Source organism: Schistocerca serialis, chromosome 3, assembly GCF_023864345.2.
Source record: "Schistocerca serialis cubense isolate TAMUIC-IGC-003099 chromosome 3, iqSchSeri2.2, whole genome shotgun sequence".
Classification (NCBI taxonomy): Eukaryota; Metazoa; Arthropoda; class Insecta; order Orthoptera; family Acrididae; genus Schistocerca; species Schistocerca serialis.
In genome coordinates this window covers 161,281,033-161,301,121 of record NC_064640.1, presented here as the reverse complement: position 1 = coordinate 161,301,121, position 20,089 = coordinate 161,281,033, and the positions used below count along the sequence as shown (strand labels likewise).

At 38.0% G+C, this 20,089-nt stretch overlaps 1 protein-coding gene across 1 annotated transcript in view; it reads right to left on the bottom strand.

The window, feature by feature from the left end:
* Positions 1-644: 644 nt before the first annotated feature.
* LOC126470727 (protein ovarian tumor locus-like) overlaps positions 645-20,089 on the bottom strand; it is a 257,945-nt gene continuing 238,500 nt past the window's right edge. The window contains exon 10 of the mRNA XM_050098731.1: positions 645-775. Coding sequence (XP_049954688.1) covers positions 645-775 — 131 coding nt within the window. The remainder of the gene's footprint in view (positions 776-20,089) is intronic.

Genomic DNA, 20,089 nt, shown 5'->3' with positions numbered 1-20,089 from the left:
CAACATGGCCCAGATGGTATTATACAGACAGCAGCAACAAGTAAGGGAACTGCACCTGATCATTTAGCACTAAGCTTGACAAATGGTCATATTGCACCCCAGCATGAACACTGACAGCTCAAAAACACAAAACATGTGCATGTTGGAGCACTTCATACGTAATTTTCATTAACTAAATAAAATCACCGTTTTTCGACTTTCCTCACATTTGTTGCTAGGGTGTGATATGTTTATTAATTTGTACCATGTCAAGGTAGTCCATCTTTTTTTCCTTTGCAGGTGTGATGTGCTAATTCATATTGCATCTTTTAACAATGGCCTCCTTTAAGCAGATGGAATGCAAAAGAAGGAACAATTTTCATCTCTGATACCAGAGATAATCTGTACATGCACTAATTTTAAATCTTTGACCCTACAAAAATTTCACTGTTCCACAAATTTATTTTTGTACCCAATGACAACGTAACAAGCAAGAACTGTTTTGTGAAATAAATAAAAAATATAGTAGGATATTACACCAGTGACGAGCCCTTTCATTCATACTGTGTAAAATATTCTACAAAGAACCAAAGGAACCAAAGGAACATTTGATCAGTGCAATTATGTAAACAGATGGTTAGCAGGATTTTAATAAAACATGGATCTCACCTCTTTTCATTGTGTAGAGGCAGCTTCTGCGTCATAAGAGTGGAACTAACATTTGAACTTTGGATACGACACAAGTCTTCTTTCACTTTTCGAGGCTTACCGGCTCGAGTTTTTTTAAGTTTTGTTCCTGTAACACGATTATTTTCGTCACAAACAATATCTGAGTGTCCATAACACAAATTATGCAGGGTGAACCCTAACTCCATTGACAAAATTTCAGAGTTCGTTCAGAGAGATTTTTTCAAGTATTTTGGTATAAGAGACATTTTGTCTCAAGTGGCCCATTATGAAGTAATCCTGTAATTATGATTTATTTGATTTGTTAGCCTAATTGCCTTTGTTCCTATAAAAATATTGTGACAACAGTGGAGGGAAAGCCTGTAATATACAATCGCCAAATCTGCAACAGAGCAGAGTAACACAATCACCCTCAGATGAAACACATTTATCACAGCCCATTTAATCTGTTTTGTAAGTGTACAGAACTGTAAATTACAAATGCAGACCTGTTCCCTTACCAGTGTTGTTCAAAACGTCTTCCATCATGATCATGATCATGGCATATTATTACTGTGGCTGTGATAGGATGAAGTCCAAGGTACATATCACCTGGAGTTTTGTAATCTGGGCTCTTCACATGGCCCCAGAAGAACCAGTCCATTGCTGTCATGTCTGCTGATTGAACAGGTCATGGAACAGGGCCACCAAAAACAGTCCACTGTTGCCAAAAGAAATGCAATTACTCTAATGAGCCACCAGAGACCAAGGGTTCCTTAGAGCAAAACACTCAGCAAAAATCCAAGAAGAACCTCTGAAATGTTACCAGTGGTGTCTGGATTCAATCTGTAGTAATAGTATCTGTAAAACATTAATACATATTAATTATTCTAACCAACAACTTTAACTTACGAAGTTTAATGAGACCTTTGCTGCTGCTGAACAGTTTCATAAATTAAAATGTGATCTTACACTGTAACGCAGGGAGATACCATAAAGCAAAATGTGTGGCAACACGGAGAGATACCTGACTGAGTATTAACTTGTCTCTGGAATTTATCTTTAAGACATTCCATTACGTTGTAAAATTTTGGTTTTTCAATGTGATTAACCTTTTCAAATAATGCATATATTTTCTTTCTTTGTTATAGTGAAAGCGTAGCTATTGTACAATAGCTTGTCTACAATTACAGTAGTCATACTCCACATACAAACGGACAAATGTTAATAGACTCATGAGAGTAAGTTAATAAATATACCACTCCCAAAAGTAACAAATTATGAACTGACTCTTGTGGTAACCAAGTGGAATAACTGTCATATTCAATATAAAAGTTGAGCAGTTTGAACATTGCTATCTCCATATGCAAACCAGCTCACTGACCTCAGACTGATAATACCTTAGAATTTGAGGTGGAAGGGAAACTACAGTGCAGTTGTAGAGATAAAGACTTTACAGAAACCTGAACTTCTAGACTACTGTTTTAAGACTTAACCACGTGCACTAGTATTTAGTATACAAGAGAAATAATTTTTTATATTCTTAACTATCTGCATGTTACCTATTCAGTGCCATTTGGTAATTAGAAATGAAGAGTCCTCCACATTCAGATCCAAAAATTGAACACAATCAGCAGAAGAGAGATAAAAATGAATCATAGAAAGGATGGACAAACTAAATGTTAAGAGTAACTCCACGTTGCTCGTGCTGTTGTGTTCTAGTTCAAAAGGACTATAAAGTAGGACAGTTCTGGTCCTGTCCTGTGGAAAGCCATTCTTATACCCTCCCTAATTGGTGTGGAAAAATTGGAACAAACATAAATCTGATATGGTAGGCTAATATTTCAAGCTATATTTGCTCCCCTAAATAAGAGTCCAGTGTCTTACCAACTGTGCTACATTGCTTGGCAGTGGGGTTACAGATAACACCAAACAATGGATGAGATGCTGTTTATAATATTTAAGGCAAACATTTAAAAACTTAAGACAAATTCTCAAAACAATTTTCGTGGGGGGAGAAAACAGATGTCACCCTATTGACAAGTGTGACAATACTAGGCACAGCTTTCTTGTAAATGCGACCAGCAGATAATATGCACCAACTTGGTCATAAATATATTTTAAGTTGTTGTATGCTAAAGAATACACCTACGGTTGTAGGCAAATGTTACTTCACACACTGAGTGCAGAACGGGCCAAACAGAATAAGAAGAATGTCCGTCCTCTTTCATGACCTAGAACACAACATGTATTGTATTTTAATTGGCTACCTTGTTTTTACTAAATAGATGAGTTCACTGTTAGTGCACCTCTATTTGACCTATCACGACAACTGTGTATTTTTCAAAGATATTTAACAGCTTCAATCCAAAAAATTGTGGTAAATTGTCATAAAATGGGGCCTTAACTAGATTTTGCCTGATGTAATCGCAGACAAATGTAAAGTTATGATTTAGGTGACAAATGAAGTCAGAACAGTATCCAATCAATGTGAAATTCAAGCTGGGTGCTTTTGAGACAACATCAGAAACTGTCGAGAACAGATAACCACACGGTGCCATTACACTGCAGCAGCAGCAGCCACCCCCAGTGTCAAGTAATCAGCAACTGACAACTGGGGGTGCTGGCCACACGCCAACAGCAAAAGCAATGCTCTGGCTTCATATGTCTTCAGCGGATCAGCAGGACTCTTAATGTTATGTATTAGTGGCTTGTGTTTGCAACATTGGTTTTTAGGCTTATGATGTGTTTATCAAGAGTATAAAAATGAATAATTCTGATGGTATTTGTCATAACAGTCACCTGTGGTGGTGAGTCTTCATTTAGTGAAATTAGTGTTTATCCAGTGACAAGGGAATCGTCCAATCCAATACTTCGAAACTTACCCTGAAATTTTTCATGGAGGAAGAATACACCAACAGGAATGCACTGTCAATGGTTTAGCTGCTAAAACACGCTGCAAGTATTTTTTTAAAAGAACTGTTAAGGTAACCCATTTCTGCTACATGAAGAACCACTTTGAACAGTGATTTGTACCGCCCTTCTTGCCCAGTATGTGAATACACAAATGCAGCAGTGACCAAGAGGATATGAACAGTTTGCAGTTCATATGGACAGCTGAACTGTTACAGAGATTTAATTGCTACACAAGTGACTAGGAGAAGAAAGAAAATCAAGGCAGTGTATGATGTTAAATTATGATGACTTCTACCAATTGAGAGTTTTCTGTGCTGACATTAAATGTTTTATAACAATTCCTGTAGCACATTTCTTATAATTTTTGAATAATGTATGTTTTGCTGACAATGAAACAGTTCCTTGTTTATTCTCTGCAGTCAGCACAAAAATGTGAAGTGTATTGTATGACAAAAAGAAACATTCATTACACCAGGCACACCTCATATAATAAAAATTAATGGAATCAGGCACTTCACAGTAATTAATAGTTTTATTTACACAGAAGTGGGATGGAGTTAGAAATGGTAATGGCCATCATTCTGCATATTGTGCTGCATACCATGCATACTTGATCAAAGTCATAAAATGTGGTAATGCAAACTGACAATGCAGAAATTACTGAAGTTATCACACTATTAGTTACAGGTGGAATCCGAATTATATGAATTTTGTCATTTCCCTAATGACAGGCGTTATGTCCAGACCAAGAGACCAACATAAGCAATGCATATTTTCTGCAAATGGCAAGCCAATGTTTTGGACTTAACAATAAACATTATTCTCTCCCATTTTTCCAGATTTTGTTCTGTCAATTGCAAGACTTTTGCAAGTAAACAGTCTTTTTTTTTTTAAATTTCTGATCCTAGTTTGGGTTGATGTTCTTGAATACAGAGATAAAGCTATGGGAACAATAATCCACTGACATTTATCGTTAGTATTGTTGTATACAAATGTGTCATAGGACTCAAACTGCATAAGCGACTTCACATAGTCAGCTGCAAGGTGGAAAATCCTGAATATTTGAAAGGAAACCGAAATCTTGGAAAGCTCACACCCATGACCGTTAGGCTCTCTTAATAAGCAAATCATGTTAAAGCACTAGGTTCTGTTGAACAATTACAACTTCCTGAAATAACATTGTAGTGCCACCCTATTTTTCTCACATCTCTTCTCAGGTTTCTTGCATCTTGCTTATTGGAGCTATCATTTTCGCAGGTTTTAAAGTTTTCCTAACCCTGTTTACAACCATAAAAACCAATAAATGCTAATTAACAATCACATACACAAGTTATAATATATATGTCATTATTTAAACACAGAGCGATTTAAAAAGTACAAAGACCATTTTTAGACTTACAGAACACATGTAAATGATTTATAAGGTCTAAGCAAGAGACACAAACAGGAAAAGACAATTGTCTGATGCATCTCAGTTACAGGGCTAACCTAGAGAACAGAAACTTTTCAAGCAAAAACCCCTTTAGCTTACTTTTAAATAATTGCTTATTGCCTCATATGAACTTAATATTAGCTGGAAATGAATTGAAGATTTTTTTGCTAATATACAAAATCTGATCAAAAGTATCTAGACACCTGGCTGAAGATGACTTACAAGATCATGGCACCCTAAATCAGTAATGCATGATTCATCACTCCAGCAGCTTCTCGGCCATGAAATCCAAGTTTTCTCATCTCCTGCCTAACTGTCATAGTACTTGCAGTGGATCCTGATGCAGTTTGGAGTTCCTGTGTGATGGTCTGGATAGGTGTCTGCCTATTACACGTTACAACCCTCTCCAACTGTCGGCGGCCTCTGTCAGCCAACAGACAAGGTCAGCCTGTATGCTTTTGTGTTGTATGTGTCCTTTCACATTTCCACTTCACTATCACACCGGAATCAGTGGACCTAGGGATGTTTAGGAGTGTGGAAATATTGCATACAGACATACGACACAAGTGACACCCAATCACCTGACCATGTTCGAAGTCTGCGAGTTCCCCAGAGTGCCCCATTCTGCTCTCTCACAATGTCTAATGACTCTTGAGGTCGCTGATATGGAGTGCCTGGCAGTAGGCAGCAGCACAATGCACCTAATATGAAAAACGTATGTTTTTGGGGGTGTCCGGATACTTTCGTACACCTAGTATACATAGTCCACTCACAAAGTGACCACCTCTCAAAAGCCTGAATAACCACCTTTTGCAGCACGGACCACTGACAGGCATGCAGGAATACATCATTGAGGCTCTGGAAGGTACTAACAGGGATGTGGTGCCACAACGATTCCAGTACCATGGCCACATATGCTAAGTTTCTCAGTTGAGGCGGTCCCACACATTCTTGATTGGGTTTCAATCTGGGGAGTTTGGTGGCCAGGGGAGCACGGTAGACTCATCCTAGTGCCCTTTGAACCATGCATGTATCTGCTAGTGGTTTGACACATTGCACTATCCACATGGTAGAATTTATCATGCTGAGAAGGAAATGAACTAAATGTAGGGGTGGACATGGTCCTTAGGAGTAGGTGCGTACTCTTGTTGATCTACTGTGCCCTCCAGAATGATGGTATCAGCCAGGAAATGCCACAAACACATTCCCCAGACCATAACATTTCCTCCTCCCACCTGGAACCTTCCAACAATTGTTGCAGGGACATACACGCCAATGCCCATAAGTCTGATGGAGCATAAACTGTGATTCATCTGACAAGTCCACCTGTTACCATTTAATCGATGTCCAGTTTTGGTATTGGTGTACAAATTACAGCCTTTGTCATTGACAAACAGCAGTCAGCATGGATGCATAAACAAGGCGCCTGCTGAGTAGGCCCATATGCAGCTGAACGGTCATCGAGGAGAGAGTGTTGGTAGCACCTTGGTTCATCTGGGTGGTCAGTCGCTCAACTTTTGCATGTCTATTTGCACCCCCTATGTCTCCACAGCTGTTGTTCACCCCATCATCTACGGCCCATGGTTCACCAAAGTTGCCTCAGCACTGGTTTTGGATAGGCCATTTTATCATGCATTCTATGCTTTAACCATGGTGGCACATCAGCCATTCACAAACTTGGCCATTTCACGAGTGCTCGCAACCTGAGCCTGAGTGCTAATGATCATACCATTTTGGACATCAAATATATCACTCTGTTTGCACATTACGATGACCATATTGTTTTCCACATCCCCGACATGCTTTATACGCCCTCCACTACTAATGCTGCCAGTTAGTGATTATTGCACATTGATGTCTAACACAGGCAGTGTTCACAATGTGTCTGGACAATGTATTTAACATATTTTTGCACCAAAGAACAATTCTTCAGGTCAAAATTTCCTTCTTGTGTTGTGATGTTGGTAAGCCTTATCTGTTTCACAATGACTAGGTTTGTGGAGCATAGATGTCATGGCTGGAGAGAGATTGTGAGGCAGTGGTTAATATCCCTACATACTTAAAAAGATTACAATGTGAGGTTCTTGGAAGCACTCCATACACAACTCTGACAACCTTTTACTGAATGGAAAAGATACTTTTCAAAAGCAGCAAACTGCCCCCAGATGATGGTTCTGTAACCCATCAGCAAACGTAAGTAGCCAAAATATGCAGATTTGGAGACACTGATTTTGGAGATTATCCAGATGGTAAATGATGCTGAGTTAACCCTTTTCAAGGTTTGGAGGATGTGGTGTTCCCAGTTAAGAATGATACATGGGTGCCTAAGAATTTCAAACAGTATGCCCTCTGTATCTGCTGGCTCTGACATGCAATATTAAACTTCTGTGGGCTTTTGTGATCAGAGTGAAACAATGTAATTGTTTTTGCCGAGGTCCATTGCTAGCAAATTTACGTGACCCAGTTCAGAACACGTGAAAATAACTGGTTGGCATTAAACATTGAGTCAGTGGATGTTTTACTGTCTGTCACAATGGTTGCGTTATCTGCAGAAATGGTGAACTTGCTTGCTTTGTTGGAGGACAGAGGTAATTTGTTTACATGAGGGGGGGGACCCAAAAGTAATGGGAATTGGCTTCAGTGGGCACAGAGAGTGGGGAAACCCACTGATCGACAAGGTGTCTGTTACGGTCATGCCACGCGAGTCAGTGTGCTAAGTTGTGTCACTGAGTACATGGGTTCACCCGTGACAGTTTTTGTAGTAAGACAGCTTTTTTGGGTTCAGTGAAAACGTGATAGCAACTTGTTGAAATTTTGTTTCCTCTTGGAGAAATCGGTTGCGGAAACTATTGTAATGTTTAAGACTGCTTATGGGGATGCTGCATTAAGTAAAACCAGAGTCTGAGAGGTTTTCATGTTTTAAAAATGGACAAATTTCAATTTAAGATGAAGCCCATTCAGGATGACCCTCAACGTCTACAAGTGACGAAAATATCAACAAAATCAATGCCCTCATTCGTGAAGATCGTAGATGAACCATTTATCAACTCTGCGAGAAGTGTGGAATATCATGGAGTTCAATTTAGAGGATTTTATCATAAGATTTGCACGAGTAGGATTGCAGCCAAATTTATCCCTTGCCTTCTCACATTCGAGCAAAGGGAGCGGTGACTTCAGCCATGTTTTGAGCTTCAAAATCAGCTCAAAGACGACCCTGAATTTTTTTTTCCAAGGTGATTACTGGTGATGAATCGTGGTGCTATGGATACAACCCTGAAACAAAGCAGCAATCAAGCCTGCGGAAGACAAGTGGCTCTCATTGTCCCAGAAAAGCTCACCAAGTGAATTCAAACAAGACGATGCTCATTTGTTTCTTCGATTGCAGAGGTGTTGTGCACGTGGAGTTCATTCCCTGGGTCAAACTGTCAACCAGGAGTTCTAGTTGGATGTTTTGGAAAGACTGAGGGAGAATATCTGGAAGGAAAGGGCAGACCTTTGGCACACAGGCCATAATGGCAACTTGCTGGCCCGCATCGCCCAAAAACTGGCGCGACACTGATTGTCCAACAGCCCCACCCCTCCTACTCACCGGATCTTGCTCCCTGTGATTCCTTTTTGTTCCCCAGATTAAAAAGGGATATGATAGGAAAGTGCTTTGCCACTGTGGTGGAGATAAAACAACTATCACTGGAAGGCATAAAGAACATCCCGATAAGTGAATTTAAAATCAGTTTTGAACAATGGAAGGATTGTTTGAAGAAGTGTGTTGAGGTCAATGGAGAATAATTTGAATGTGATCAAAATTTGGTGTAAAAATATTAAGAAGGGAAGACATTATGATTTCTCTTTCCCTCTGCCTCTGTGAGCAACACATTTCAACAAATTAAATAGATCACATCACCACACCCTTTCAGAACACTAATACTTTCGGAATAATAACCACAACCACTTCTTCATTTGTGTAGCCTGTTGTGTTAATTACACCAACTGTGACATGGTCACGTATACAAACAGTGATCCAACACTGTCAAATGTTTACTTCAGTCATTGATCACAATTCTGAGGATGGTCATTACGGACTGAAACCAGTCATCGTGTGAAGAATTAATATTGTGATCAAAGACTGAAATAAAAAACATTTGTTGTATAATTAGTTTATTGAGGCTCAGTGTGTAAGCAACCACTGAAATGCTTTTTCTCGTCACGACGAGCCAATTAAAATATTGTTATTTGTGAGTGCTAGTCTCCAGTGGAAATGTGATGTCCATGTGTACATAATATAATGACTCTTATTACATCCATATTCAAGTAATGATAAGAAAACGTAGGTACTTCAGATCTTTGACGCTTTTTACAAGGATGACTAAGGGGGTCATACCTGTGGAAATTACGCCTTTTCCACTTTTTGTAACAAATCTTAGAGATACGTCAGCTTAACAGGCTGCAAGTTGATAACCTTGTTTTACTTTCCTGCCTTGTTTCTAGATCACATAGTTTTATAATATTCCTTACTTACTTATTCACTACCCTCACGATGAATCATCTGTCCCTTCTAATGATCTGAAAACTTTGTGGAGGCAGAAGATATTACCCCAGTGGCTAATGGCTCATCAGTTATTGAACTGCGCATTGCTTTTGACAAAAGAATACACAAAACAAAAAAACTATACAGATATATGTACTGAAAACTATTATGTACTAATGAAACATGCTGAAGTGAGCATATAGCAGGACTGCCTTTCCACTCCCCACCTCGCCATCCCAAAGTGCTCATGTGTTGCGAGATACTGTGCCACAACCACAATGCCGCGTGACACGCTGCAGGCATGTGTTGTGTCGCATCCCAATTTGCATGGTTCTAGTCAAACCTGTGAAGTTACAAAAATGCACGTAGCGCTGTGCCATGCCACATGCACTATATACACCTCAATTTGAGCTTAGCGGAACAAGCAACTCTGAATTTACAGTACGAGAAAACAGTGTAAAAATTACATTTGACAAAGTCTTATTAGGAAAAAATTGTGACTTCATTTAAACTGTGCTAACAGTCTGCTGACAACTATGGGTAGTGGGATCAGCCTGAGTTATGTGAAGAAAAGACAGCTTGTGCAGTTAATATGAGGATTAAAGGGGCTGAAGGAATAAAACAAAGAAGGAGCAACACTGTTAGAGAAATATTGTGATTTATTCTCTGACACTCCATGGAAGGTTCAGAATTTTGAATGTATTTTGAACATAAAGCCATAGATACACAAACCTTATCCACTTCAGTAGCAATTTTTGTTATGGCTTCAGATTTTGTGCTATGAAAGCAGTTAATAAATTAACTGCATGTGATGCAATTTAATACACAGCCTCTGGAAACGTTGTAGCAGAGTATCCAGCATTTCCATCTGGGAAAGATAGGGGCTGGTTATGCAAACAATGAAGGAAAGTGCTGCAAAGAGAAAGAAACACGTAACAAGAAGATAAAAGATTTATTTTTATATTGGGGACATAGTATTAGCTATATAACTAAAGTCAAGCAGCTTGGATAAAGACATGAATATTTTTTTCAAACTTTGTCATGGCTCTTTTGAAATAGTGGAATACCTCAACCCAACGGCTGTAGATTAATTTATCCTCAGTCAAAGATATTGTTATGTCAGAGAAACATTTATCATTTGACAGCGTATAAAAGCTGAGTAGTTGTTGAAATACTTGAGCATTGATGGAGTGGGTATGGATAATGATTAACAATTGTCTTATTTACATGCAGCTTGATTTTTTAAAAAATTTCATTGCATTTGGAAATGTTTACTGAAGAAATCTGGAGGACAGGTGCATTTATTGTTTTCATAATTTTAAGGGCGACTTATTTTTTAATAGTCTAGAGGTATAAAAGGTCTCCTGACAAAAGTGTAGTGAGATTAGAATATGAGGTTGATGAGGTATTTGGGGGGGGGGGGGGGGGGGGGGTAGCGGATGTAAAATTCTTTTGTTGCCATGAAAAATTGGCAATGTTTACCATTTGGATAGGAGAGGTAGCATGCTTGCTCATCTGCATATTTTGGCTATTTTAATGAACATGGAGTGTTTATTTGCAATAACTTGTGTTAAATTTTAACTAATTGTTCCATGTATTGTTATCATGTGAATTGGAAGTGGATAAACAATGAGGTGAAAAAAGTCATGGGATACCACCCAATATCATGCTGGAACTCCTTTTGCCCAGTGTAGTGCAGCAACTGTGTGGCATGGACTCAACAAGTCATTGCAAGGCCTTGCAGAAATAGTGAACCATGGTGCTCTATAGCTGTACATAGGTGTGAAATGTTGCCAGTACAGGACATTGTGCAAGAACTGACCTTGTGATTATGTCTCATAAACGTTCGATGGGATTCATTTCGGACGATTTGGGTGGCCAATTCATCAGCTCACACTCTCCAGATTATTCGTCAAACCAATCGCGAATAATATTAGCCTGGTGACATGGCGCGTAGTCATCCATAAAAATTCCATTGTTGTTTGAGAATGTAAAGTCCATGAATGACTGCAAATGGTCTCCAGGTAACTGGACATAACCATTTCCAGTCAATGATCTATTCAGTTGGAGCAGAGGAACCAGCCCATTTCATGCAAACACAGTCCACACCATTATGGAGCCACCACTAGCTTGCACAGTGCCTTGTTCACAATTTGCATCCACGGCTTGGTGGGGTCTGTGCTGCAGTTAAACCCTAACATCAGCTCTTACCAACCAAAATCAGGACTCTGCTGACCAGGCCACTGTTCTCCAGTTGTCTGGGGTCCAACTGATATGGTCACGAGCCCAAGAAGAACTCTGCAGGCGATCTCTTGCTGTTAGCAAAGGCACTCAGGTAGGTCTATTGTACGATTCTATAGCCAATTAACACCAAATTTCACCACACTGTCCTATTCGATACATCTGTCCTAATTATCACATTGATTTCTATGGTTATTTCACGTAGTGTTGCTTGTCTGTTAGCACTGACAACTCCACGCAAGCACCACTGCTCTCTGTTGTTAAGTGAAGGCCACTGGCCACTGCGTTTTCTGTGGTGAGAGGTAATGCCTGAAATTTCGTATTCTCGGCACATTCTTTATACTGTGGATCCCCAAATATTGAATCCCCTATCGTATGTCTCACGCATCAAACTCCAACTACCATTCTGCATTTGAAGTCTGTTAACTCTTGTCATGCAGCCATAATCACATCGGAAATCTTTTCACAAGAATCATCCGAGTACAAATGACAGCTGTGCCAATGTGTTCACGATACTACCACCATCTGCAGATATGCATATCATTATCCCATTACTCGTCACCTCAGTATATTACACCACATGCATAATCCTGATATAAGACAATAATGATAATGATGAAGACGAAGACGGTATTTAGTTTGTGGTGTGCTCAATTGCAGGGTTATCAGTACCCATACAAATTCCCGATCGTTTCAGTGTCCAGTCCTCCTGCGTAGTTGAATGATGATGAAATGAAGAGGACAACATGAACATCCAGGCCCTGGGCAGAGAAAATCCCCGACCCCGCTGGGAGTGGATCCCGGGACCCCGTGATCCAGAGGCAGCAATGCTAGCCACTAGAGCACATGCTAAGGCACTGAATTGAGCATTCAGTCTTTAATTGGATGCACAGATCTCCAAACATCTTTTACAACCTGTAGTGTTTCTTTTTCTTTTTCTTAACCTATTGCAGCTTGTTTCAAAATGACTGAAGCCTACGTGGGCTAATTTGTGCATACAAAAACAAAAGCATCTAATGTCACTAAGGAGGTTCAGTCTTAGTGCTGGAGATGAGCAATTTAGCTCCGATGTTTGCCATTTCTTAGCTTTGTGAATGTATTCAGACTTTATGTTACTTGGTTTGCAGCATTCAAGTCTGCCTGGTTGCCATGCACTGCACTGCACTGCACCTCACCTCACCTCACAAGGTCACACACAGTGCAAATGGCCTTAAATGTTGCCTGCTGCATGCTTTTGTATTTATTTCCAAGATTTCCTCATGTGATCAGGAAATAAAGAGTTTTTGTTGAACAATAATGGTTCAGAGCTACATGAAGAAATTTCCAATTTTGAACCCTGTGATGGTGAGCTAATTAGTTTCATTACATTTTTTCTCTTAGTGTACGTATTGTTTATTGTATAACAGAAAGCTAATTTTTACAATATACATTATAGATGAAGAAGACATTTCTGATGAAGTTTCAGTAAGCCCTCAACATTAAACCACTGATGTCACTGCTGTATCAGAGATCCCCCTGTTTGAACTCAACAGTCTGCCTCTTTCAACTAGGTGGTGGACAGATGGATGACACTACCACTTCACAGATTCCAGTTATTGAAGAATCATGCGGGTTTCAAATTCAGATTGATCAGAACTATTGTGTGTTTTATTGTTTCACCTGCTTTTTTGATGAATTGCTGAAGATGGCAAAACAAGAAACCAACTTCTATGATAGAACAACAATTGCAAGCTAACTGAAAAAGCTAAACTGAAGCCTCCGTCAATTCAAGCACTGTGAAACCTGACAAACTGTGAAAGTGGTTTCTCATGTGCACATCATTAGAAAACTGAAATTGACTGACTACTAGTCTACCAATTCTGCGTTACAGATCTCCTTTGCCACAAAGTGTCTACCGAGAGATTGTTACATTGAGTAAGTAATGCAACTTATTTCAAAATATCAAGACGGGTATGATCCCGTTCACAAGGTAAGACCCACCTTTGATGGATTCACGACAAAAAGTGAAAGAGTGTCAAATCATGACAAAATTTCACTATAGCCGAAGGTGTTCACCCTTTTTGTGCAGATCTAGTTTTGAGACCTAAATGAAAAATGAGACTAACAAATATGGAACATTTTTTAAAATTTTATATCTGGCAGTAAGACAGATGCTAATAACATCTGGCATATAGTAAACAGATTGAGTGAAAGTTTCCATGGTAAAGGCCATACTCTAAACATGTCTCATTTTACTCTAGCCCTGATCTAAGGCAGAGGGGTACAGTACGAGAGAGAGAGAGAGAGAAACCAACAACAACCCACAAAATATCTAGTTGCCCAGATGCTGGAGAAATGAACTAGTGAAATGTAGACACACTAGAGATGTACCGGTATTTATTTTGATGATGAGATATAAAGTGAGAGCATCCAGCATCAATGTTAGAACAAAATTAAGACTGACAGGAGATTAAGCATGACTGTAGCTTGGATTATAATAAGAAACAAGACTGGTGTGCACCTTAGCAACAAGCTGTGAAACTACTACCTTTTTGAGAGGAAGCGAAGTGGCGGAAGGCAGGTTTTTTTCACATTTTAATGATGATTATCGTAAATTCATGTGTTTTACATACACTGTCTACATCTACTGCCAAATATTTTCAAATTCATTACTGGAGAACAAAGGGGGCCTGACAATATAGTTCACCTATAAACAGACTCAGTGGAAGACTTTTCCTAATGGTATTTCTGCAACAGGAACGTCAAAAACTGCCTCAGAGGAGATGGAAAGTTTGTGTAAAATGGAGCTAGGTGAGCTCTGGGAAAGTGTCAAGGATGGATACCTGGCACTATTGTGAAGAATGTGATGTACAGCTTTGTTTTCCAAAATGCGTCAAAATTTTTCGAACTAAACCATATGTAACTAAGTAATTTTCAATTAAAAAAAAACATATTCTGAAAGAGTTTTAGTTTTAGTATCAACAACTTCTAATCCTATCCCCACATAGGGAATAAAGGTTAATTTTTTTTGTTGTGAAGCAAAAATATTTTTATTTCAATAGTATAAAAAAAATGTTACTAATTTAGTCTATGTTTCTTAGCAGTATTTGACAGAAAAAGGCCCACTTTCAAATGCAATAAACTGAAATTCTGTGTGGTAAAACCACCTACATAAAGTTCAGAAAAATTATGCTCAGTAGCAGTACCACAGCTGCACAGTCCTCAAAGTCTTAACAAGAGAATAGATTACAGTGTTTTGACAGCAAACTCACTCAGGAACTGAAGAATAGATGAAGTTAGTGGGGCATTAGTGCTTTGTGAAAACTGATGGCATTTGATTGGAGTCTTCATTCCTCTGTTTATCTGTTGACTACATTCCTACTACAACTTGCTACTATAAATGTATATTTGCTGATAGCGATCTTTATGCCTCACTCCAATTGAGTCATAGATCATCAATATATCAGACATCATGTTACTATCAAATGTGGTCCCTTTATCAGATTCTCACGTTCCATCTATTGATATCCTCTTGGAAAATGTGATCTAGATTGCAACTGTGGTTAGTTATCTGTTAGAGACATGTAGGTTACTCAATGTAGGAACCACCGAGTTCATTGTACCTACACTAGCCATCTTTTCAGTTTAAATAGGCTTTCCACTCATGTTCGAGATATTATTGACAAAACAACTTAAAGTGTGAAAATTAAACTACTATAAAGTGTTGTTAATCTTTATTTCTACATACGAACTGGCATTAAAACATTAGTGTAAGTAGCTTACTGTATTAGTACTTGGAAAAAATGCATCACACAGTGCTGTCTCTAAATACTCTTTTTTATTATTATTATTTCTTTCCTTTCTCAGACATTATGCCTGGTTAAAAATGGAAAGTGACGTGGACCTTGATCAAGCGTGACTTCCTTTTAACTGTACGGTATATGTTACATTGCATTTAGGAACTTTCGGGTAATCGAACAAGTATCAATAATTACAGATTTCTGTAGTTGTATATATACATTTGGATGTAGCTGTATTGCTTTGATGTACCGGTGGATATTGTGTGGTATCACTCCTATAGTTGATAGTATAATCGGTATAATTTCAGCTTTATCCTGATACCACATGTCCTTGACTTCCTCAGCCAGTTGGATGTATTTTTCAATTTTTTCTCCCGTTTTCTTCTGTATATTTGTTGTATTGGGTATGGATATTTCGATTAGTTGTGTTAATTTCTTCCTTTTATTGGTGAGTATGATGTCAGGTTTGTTATGTGGTGGTGTTTTATCAGTTATAATGGTTCTGTTCCAGTATAATTTGTATTCATCATTCCCTAGTACATTTTGTGGTGCATACTTTTATGTGGGAACATGTTGTTTTATTAGTTTACGTTGTATGGCAAGTTGTTGATGTATTATTTTTGCTACATTGTCATGTCTTCTGGTGTATTCTGTATTTGCTAGTATTGTACATCCGCTTGTGATGTGATCTACTGTTTCTATTAGTTGTTTGCAAAGTCTGCCTTTATCTGTTGTGGTATTGGGATCTTTAATAATATGCTTGCTGTAATATCTGGTGTTTATTGTTTGATCCTGTATTGTGATCATGAATCCTTCTGTCTCACTGTATATATTGCCTTTTCTTAGCCATGTGTTGGATGCGTCTTGATCGATGTGTGGCTGTGTTAGATGATACGGGTGCTTGCCACGTAGTGTTTTCTCTTTCCAATTTACTTTCTTCGTATCTGTTGATGTTATGTGATCTAAAGGGTTGTAGAAGTGGTTATGAAATTGCAGTGGTGTAGCTGATGTATTTATACGAGTGATTGCTCTATGTATTTTGCTAGTTTCTGCTCGTTCTAGAAAGAATTTTCTTAAATTGTCTACCTGTCCATAACGTAGGTTATTTATGTCAATAAACCCCCTTCCTCCTTCCTTTCTGCTTAATGTGAATCTTTCTGTTCCTGAATGCATGTGATTTATTCTATATTTGTGGCATTGTGATCGTGTAAGTGTATTGAGTGCTTCTAGGTCTGTGTTACTCCATTTCAGTACTCCAAATGAGTAGGTCAATATTGGTATAGCATAAGTATTTATAACTTTTGTCTTGTTTCTTGCTGTCAATTTTGTCTATATTTTTCCTTTTAGTTCTACTTTAATATATGTATTATCTATTCCTATTTTTTGTCTGTATCCTAGATATTTATAGGCATCTGTTTTATCCATCGCTTCTATGCAGTCGCTGTGGTTATCCAATATGTAATCTTCGTGTTTTCCCTTGACTATGCTATTTTTCTTACATTTGCTTGTTCCAAAAGCCATATTTATTATCATTGCGGAATACTTCTGTTATTTTTAGTAATTGGTTGAGTTGATTTGTTGCTGCCAGTAGTTTTAGATCATCCATGTATAGCAAATGTGTGATTTTGTGTGGGTATGTTCCAGTAATATTGCATCCATAATTTGTATTATTTAGCGTGTTGCATAGTGGGTTCAGAGCAAGGCAGAACCAGAAAGGACTTAATGAGTCACCTTGGTATATTCCACGTTTTATCTGTATTGGCTGTGATGTAATATTATTTGAATTTGTTTGGATATTAAGTGTGGTTTACCAATTTTTCATTACTATGTTTAGGAACTGTATTAATTTAGGATCTACTTCGTATATTTCCAATATCTGTAGTAACCATGAGTGGGGTACACTATCAAACGCTTTTTGGTAATAAATGTATGCGTAGTGCAGCAACCTATGTTTAGTTTTAGCTTGATATGTCACCTCTGACTCTATTATCAGTTGCTCTTTACATCCTCATGCTCCTTTGCAGCAGCCTTTTTGTTCTTCATTTATAATTTTGTTCTGTGTTGTATGTGTCATTAATTTCTGTGTAATGACTGAAGTTAATATTTTGTATATTGTTGGTAGGCATGTTATGGGGCGATATTTAGCTGTGTCTGCTTGATCTTTAGGTTTCAGATAGGTTATTCCATGTGTAAGTGTATCAGGGAATGTGTATGGGTCTGCAATGTAACTGTTAAATAATGTAGTTAGATGTGAATGTGTTGAGGTGAATTTCTTTAGCCAGAAATCTGCTATTTTATCTTTTCCAGGGGCTTTCCAATTGTGAGTAGAATTAATTGCTCGGGTGACTTCATGTTGCAAAATTACCACTTCAGGCATTTGCGGTTTCATCTTGTATGTGTCTGTTTCTGCTTGTATCCACCGTGCATGTATGTTATGTTGTACCGGGTTTGACCATATGTTGCTCCAGAAGTGTTCCATGTCTGTTATGTTTGGTGGATTGTCTATTTTAATGTGTGTGTTATCTATTGTCTGGTAAAATTTCTTTTGGTTTGTGTTGAATGTTTGGTTTTGTTTCCATCTATTTTCACTTTTTTTGTATCTTCTAAGTCGTTTGGCCAATGCTTGTAATTTCTGCTTCTTTCCATCTAATTGCTCTATCACTCCTTGTTGTGAGATTTTACCTAACCTTTTTCGTTTTTTGTCCGATATTTCATTTCTTATAAATTGTGTTAGCTGTCTGATGTCTTTTCTCAGTTTTTCTATTTTGATCTGTATCCTGTGTTGCCATGCTGGTTTTGTGGGTTTCTTCTGCGTGTTGGTTGGTTGGTTCTGATCTCTGCCTAGCGTGTATATTTAGTGTACTGAGTGCTCCTATATAAACCAGTAGCTTTAACTCTTTGATAGTTGTATTTTCATTTATTTTGTTGGTGTATGATTGTGTTGATAGTAGTTGTTGTTTCGACTTGTGGGTTATTTGGTGGTCTATGTAAGAATGGTCTAATGTCTGTATTTGTCTCTTTTATTCTATATATGTCGGCTGGAATTTTTCTTCTATATGTAACATGTGTCACTTCGTGTTCTGTTTGTGCTTGTTCTGGTGGCTGTCTTAAGATTTCGTTTTCCTCTGATTGTTTAATTTATGCATGTTGCTCTTTGTTTGTTTGCTCTGGGATGTTTGAGTCTATTACCGGATTATTTTTCTTCTTCTTCTGATTGCGCATTATTTTGTTCCAGTATTTGTTGTAATTGTTGTTTGATGTTTTCTAATTCTGACTGGGGTATCCTGTTATTTTTGATTATTACACAGATCTGATCAGCTAGTAGTTGTTCTGTTAAAAATTTTAATTCTGGGTATCTGGTAATAAATGTTGTGTATACTTGTGATCTGTATCCAGTTGTGTTGGTTCCTAAGTTTGTTGCTTGGTAATAACAGAACATGAGGTGTCCATCATCATCAAAGCCTGTTTCTGTCCCTGACCACCCTCCAGGCAATGGCATAACAACAAAGCAGAAGAAAACACAATGTACCTCCAAAATAGAATACAATGTCCTATAAAATTAAACAGTTAGTTTCAAATATTTATGAGAGAATACAAATCATAGGCCAAAACATCAAGATAACATATGGAGCTGAATAGTTCAGTCATACATCAATCAGTTTCCTAATCTACATAAACAAAACAGAATGGAGGAGTGAAAAGGGAGCCACTACTGCCGTCAATTCTGGAAGCGTAAATGATTGTTATGTATATACTCCAAAACAGCTTAACAGAGAATGAAATATTTTGTCAGTTAGTTTCCTAATCTACTTAACAATTGGGGAGCGGGCAGGTGAAGGGAAGAAGGTCTGAAAGGGCAACCAGTATTTTAGTTAATAATGGGAGTGAACATGATTACTCCATACGCACAATGGTAAAGTAATGTGGCTCAAACTGTGGCATGTGATAAGCAACAAAATCAAGAGAACATAATGAGTTTACAAGGTTCAAATGTACTTCAGGTAAACAGAGCAAGACTTAAGAAGCACATTTACAATTCAAGTGGACTAAAACTTATAATGCATAATAAGACCTTACTGAAGTAAACAAAAATATGTAAGCACAAAAGTGCGTATAAAGGCATTTTCACTTCCAGTATCGACTGCAACACTGGCTGGCCTTATCGCCCCCCTTGTTACGTAGATTATAAATGCAATTGATGGATGACTAATGTATGAAGCTCTTTACATTATCTTTAGTGTTGACTTATAATTTGTATTCTTTCAGAAGTGTTTGAAACTAACTGTATAATTTTATTGGATCTTTTATTCTATGTTGGTGATCTTCTGCATTTTCTTCCGTTTTGTCATTGCAAAGCTACCTAGAGGATGGCTGTGACAAACCAGTTATTATAAATAAGTATTACAAGGCATCATCATGTCGCATTTTTCCAAGTGTCTACAGTGTGTCCCTGGAGGAATGGTCAGTAGATAGGGATATGAGAGTGACAATCATTTGATTCATAAAAGTGTATTAAAAATTGGTTCTAAAATGAATAATGTAACTGTAAGA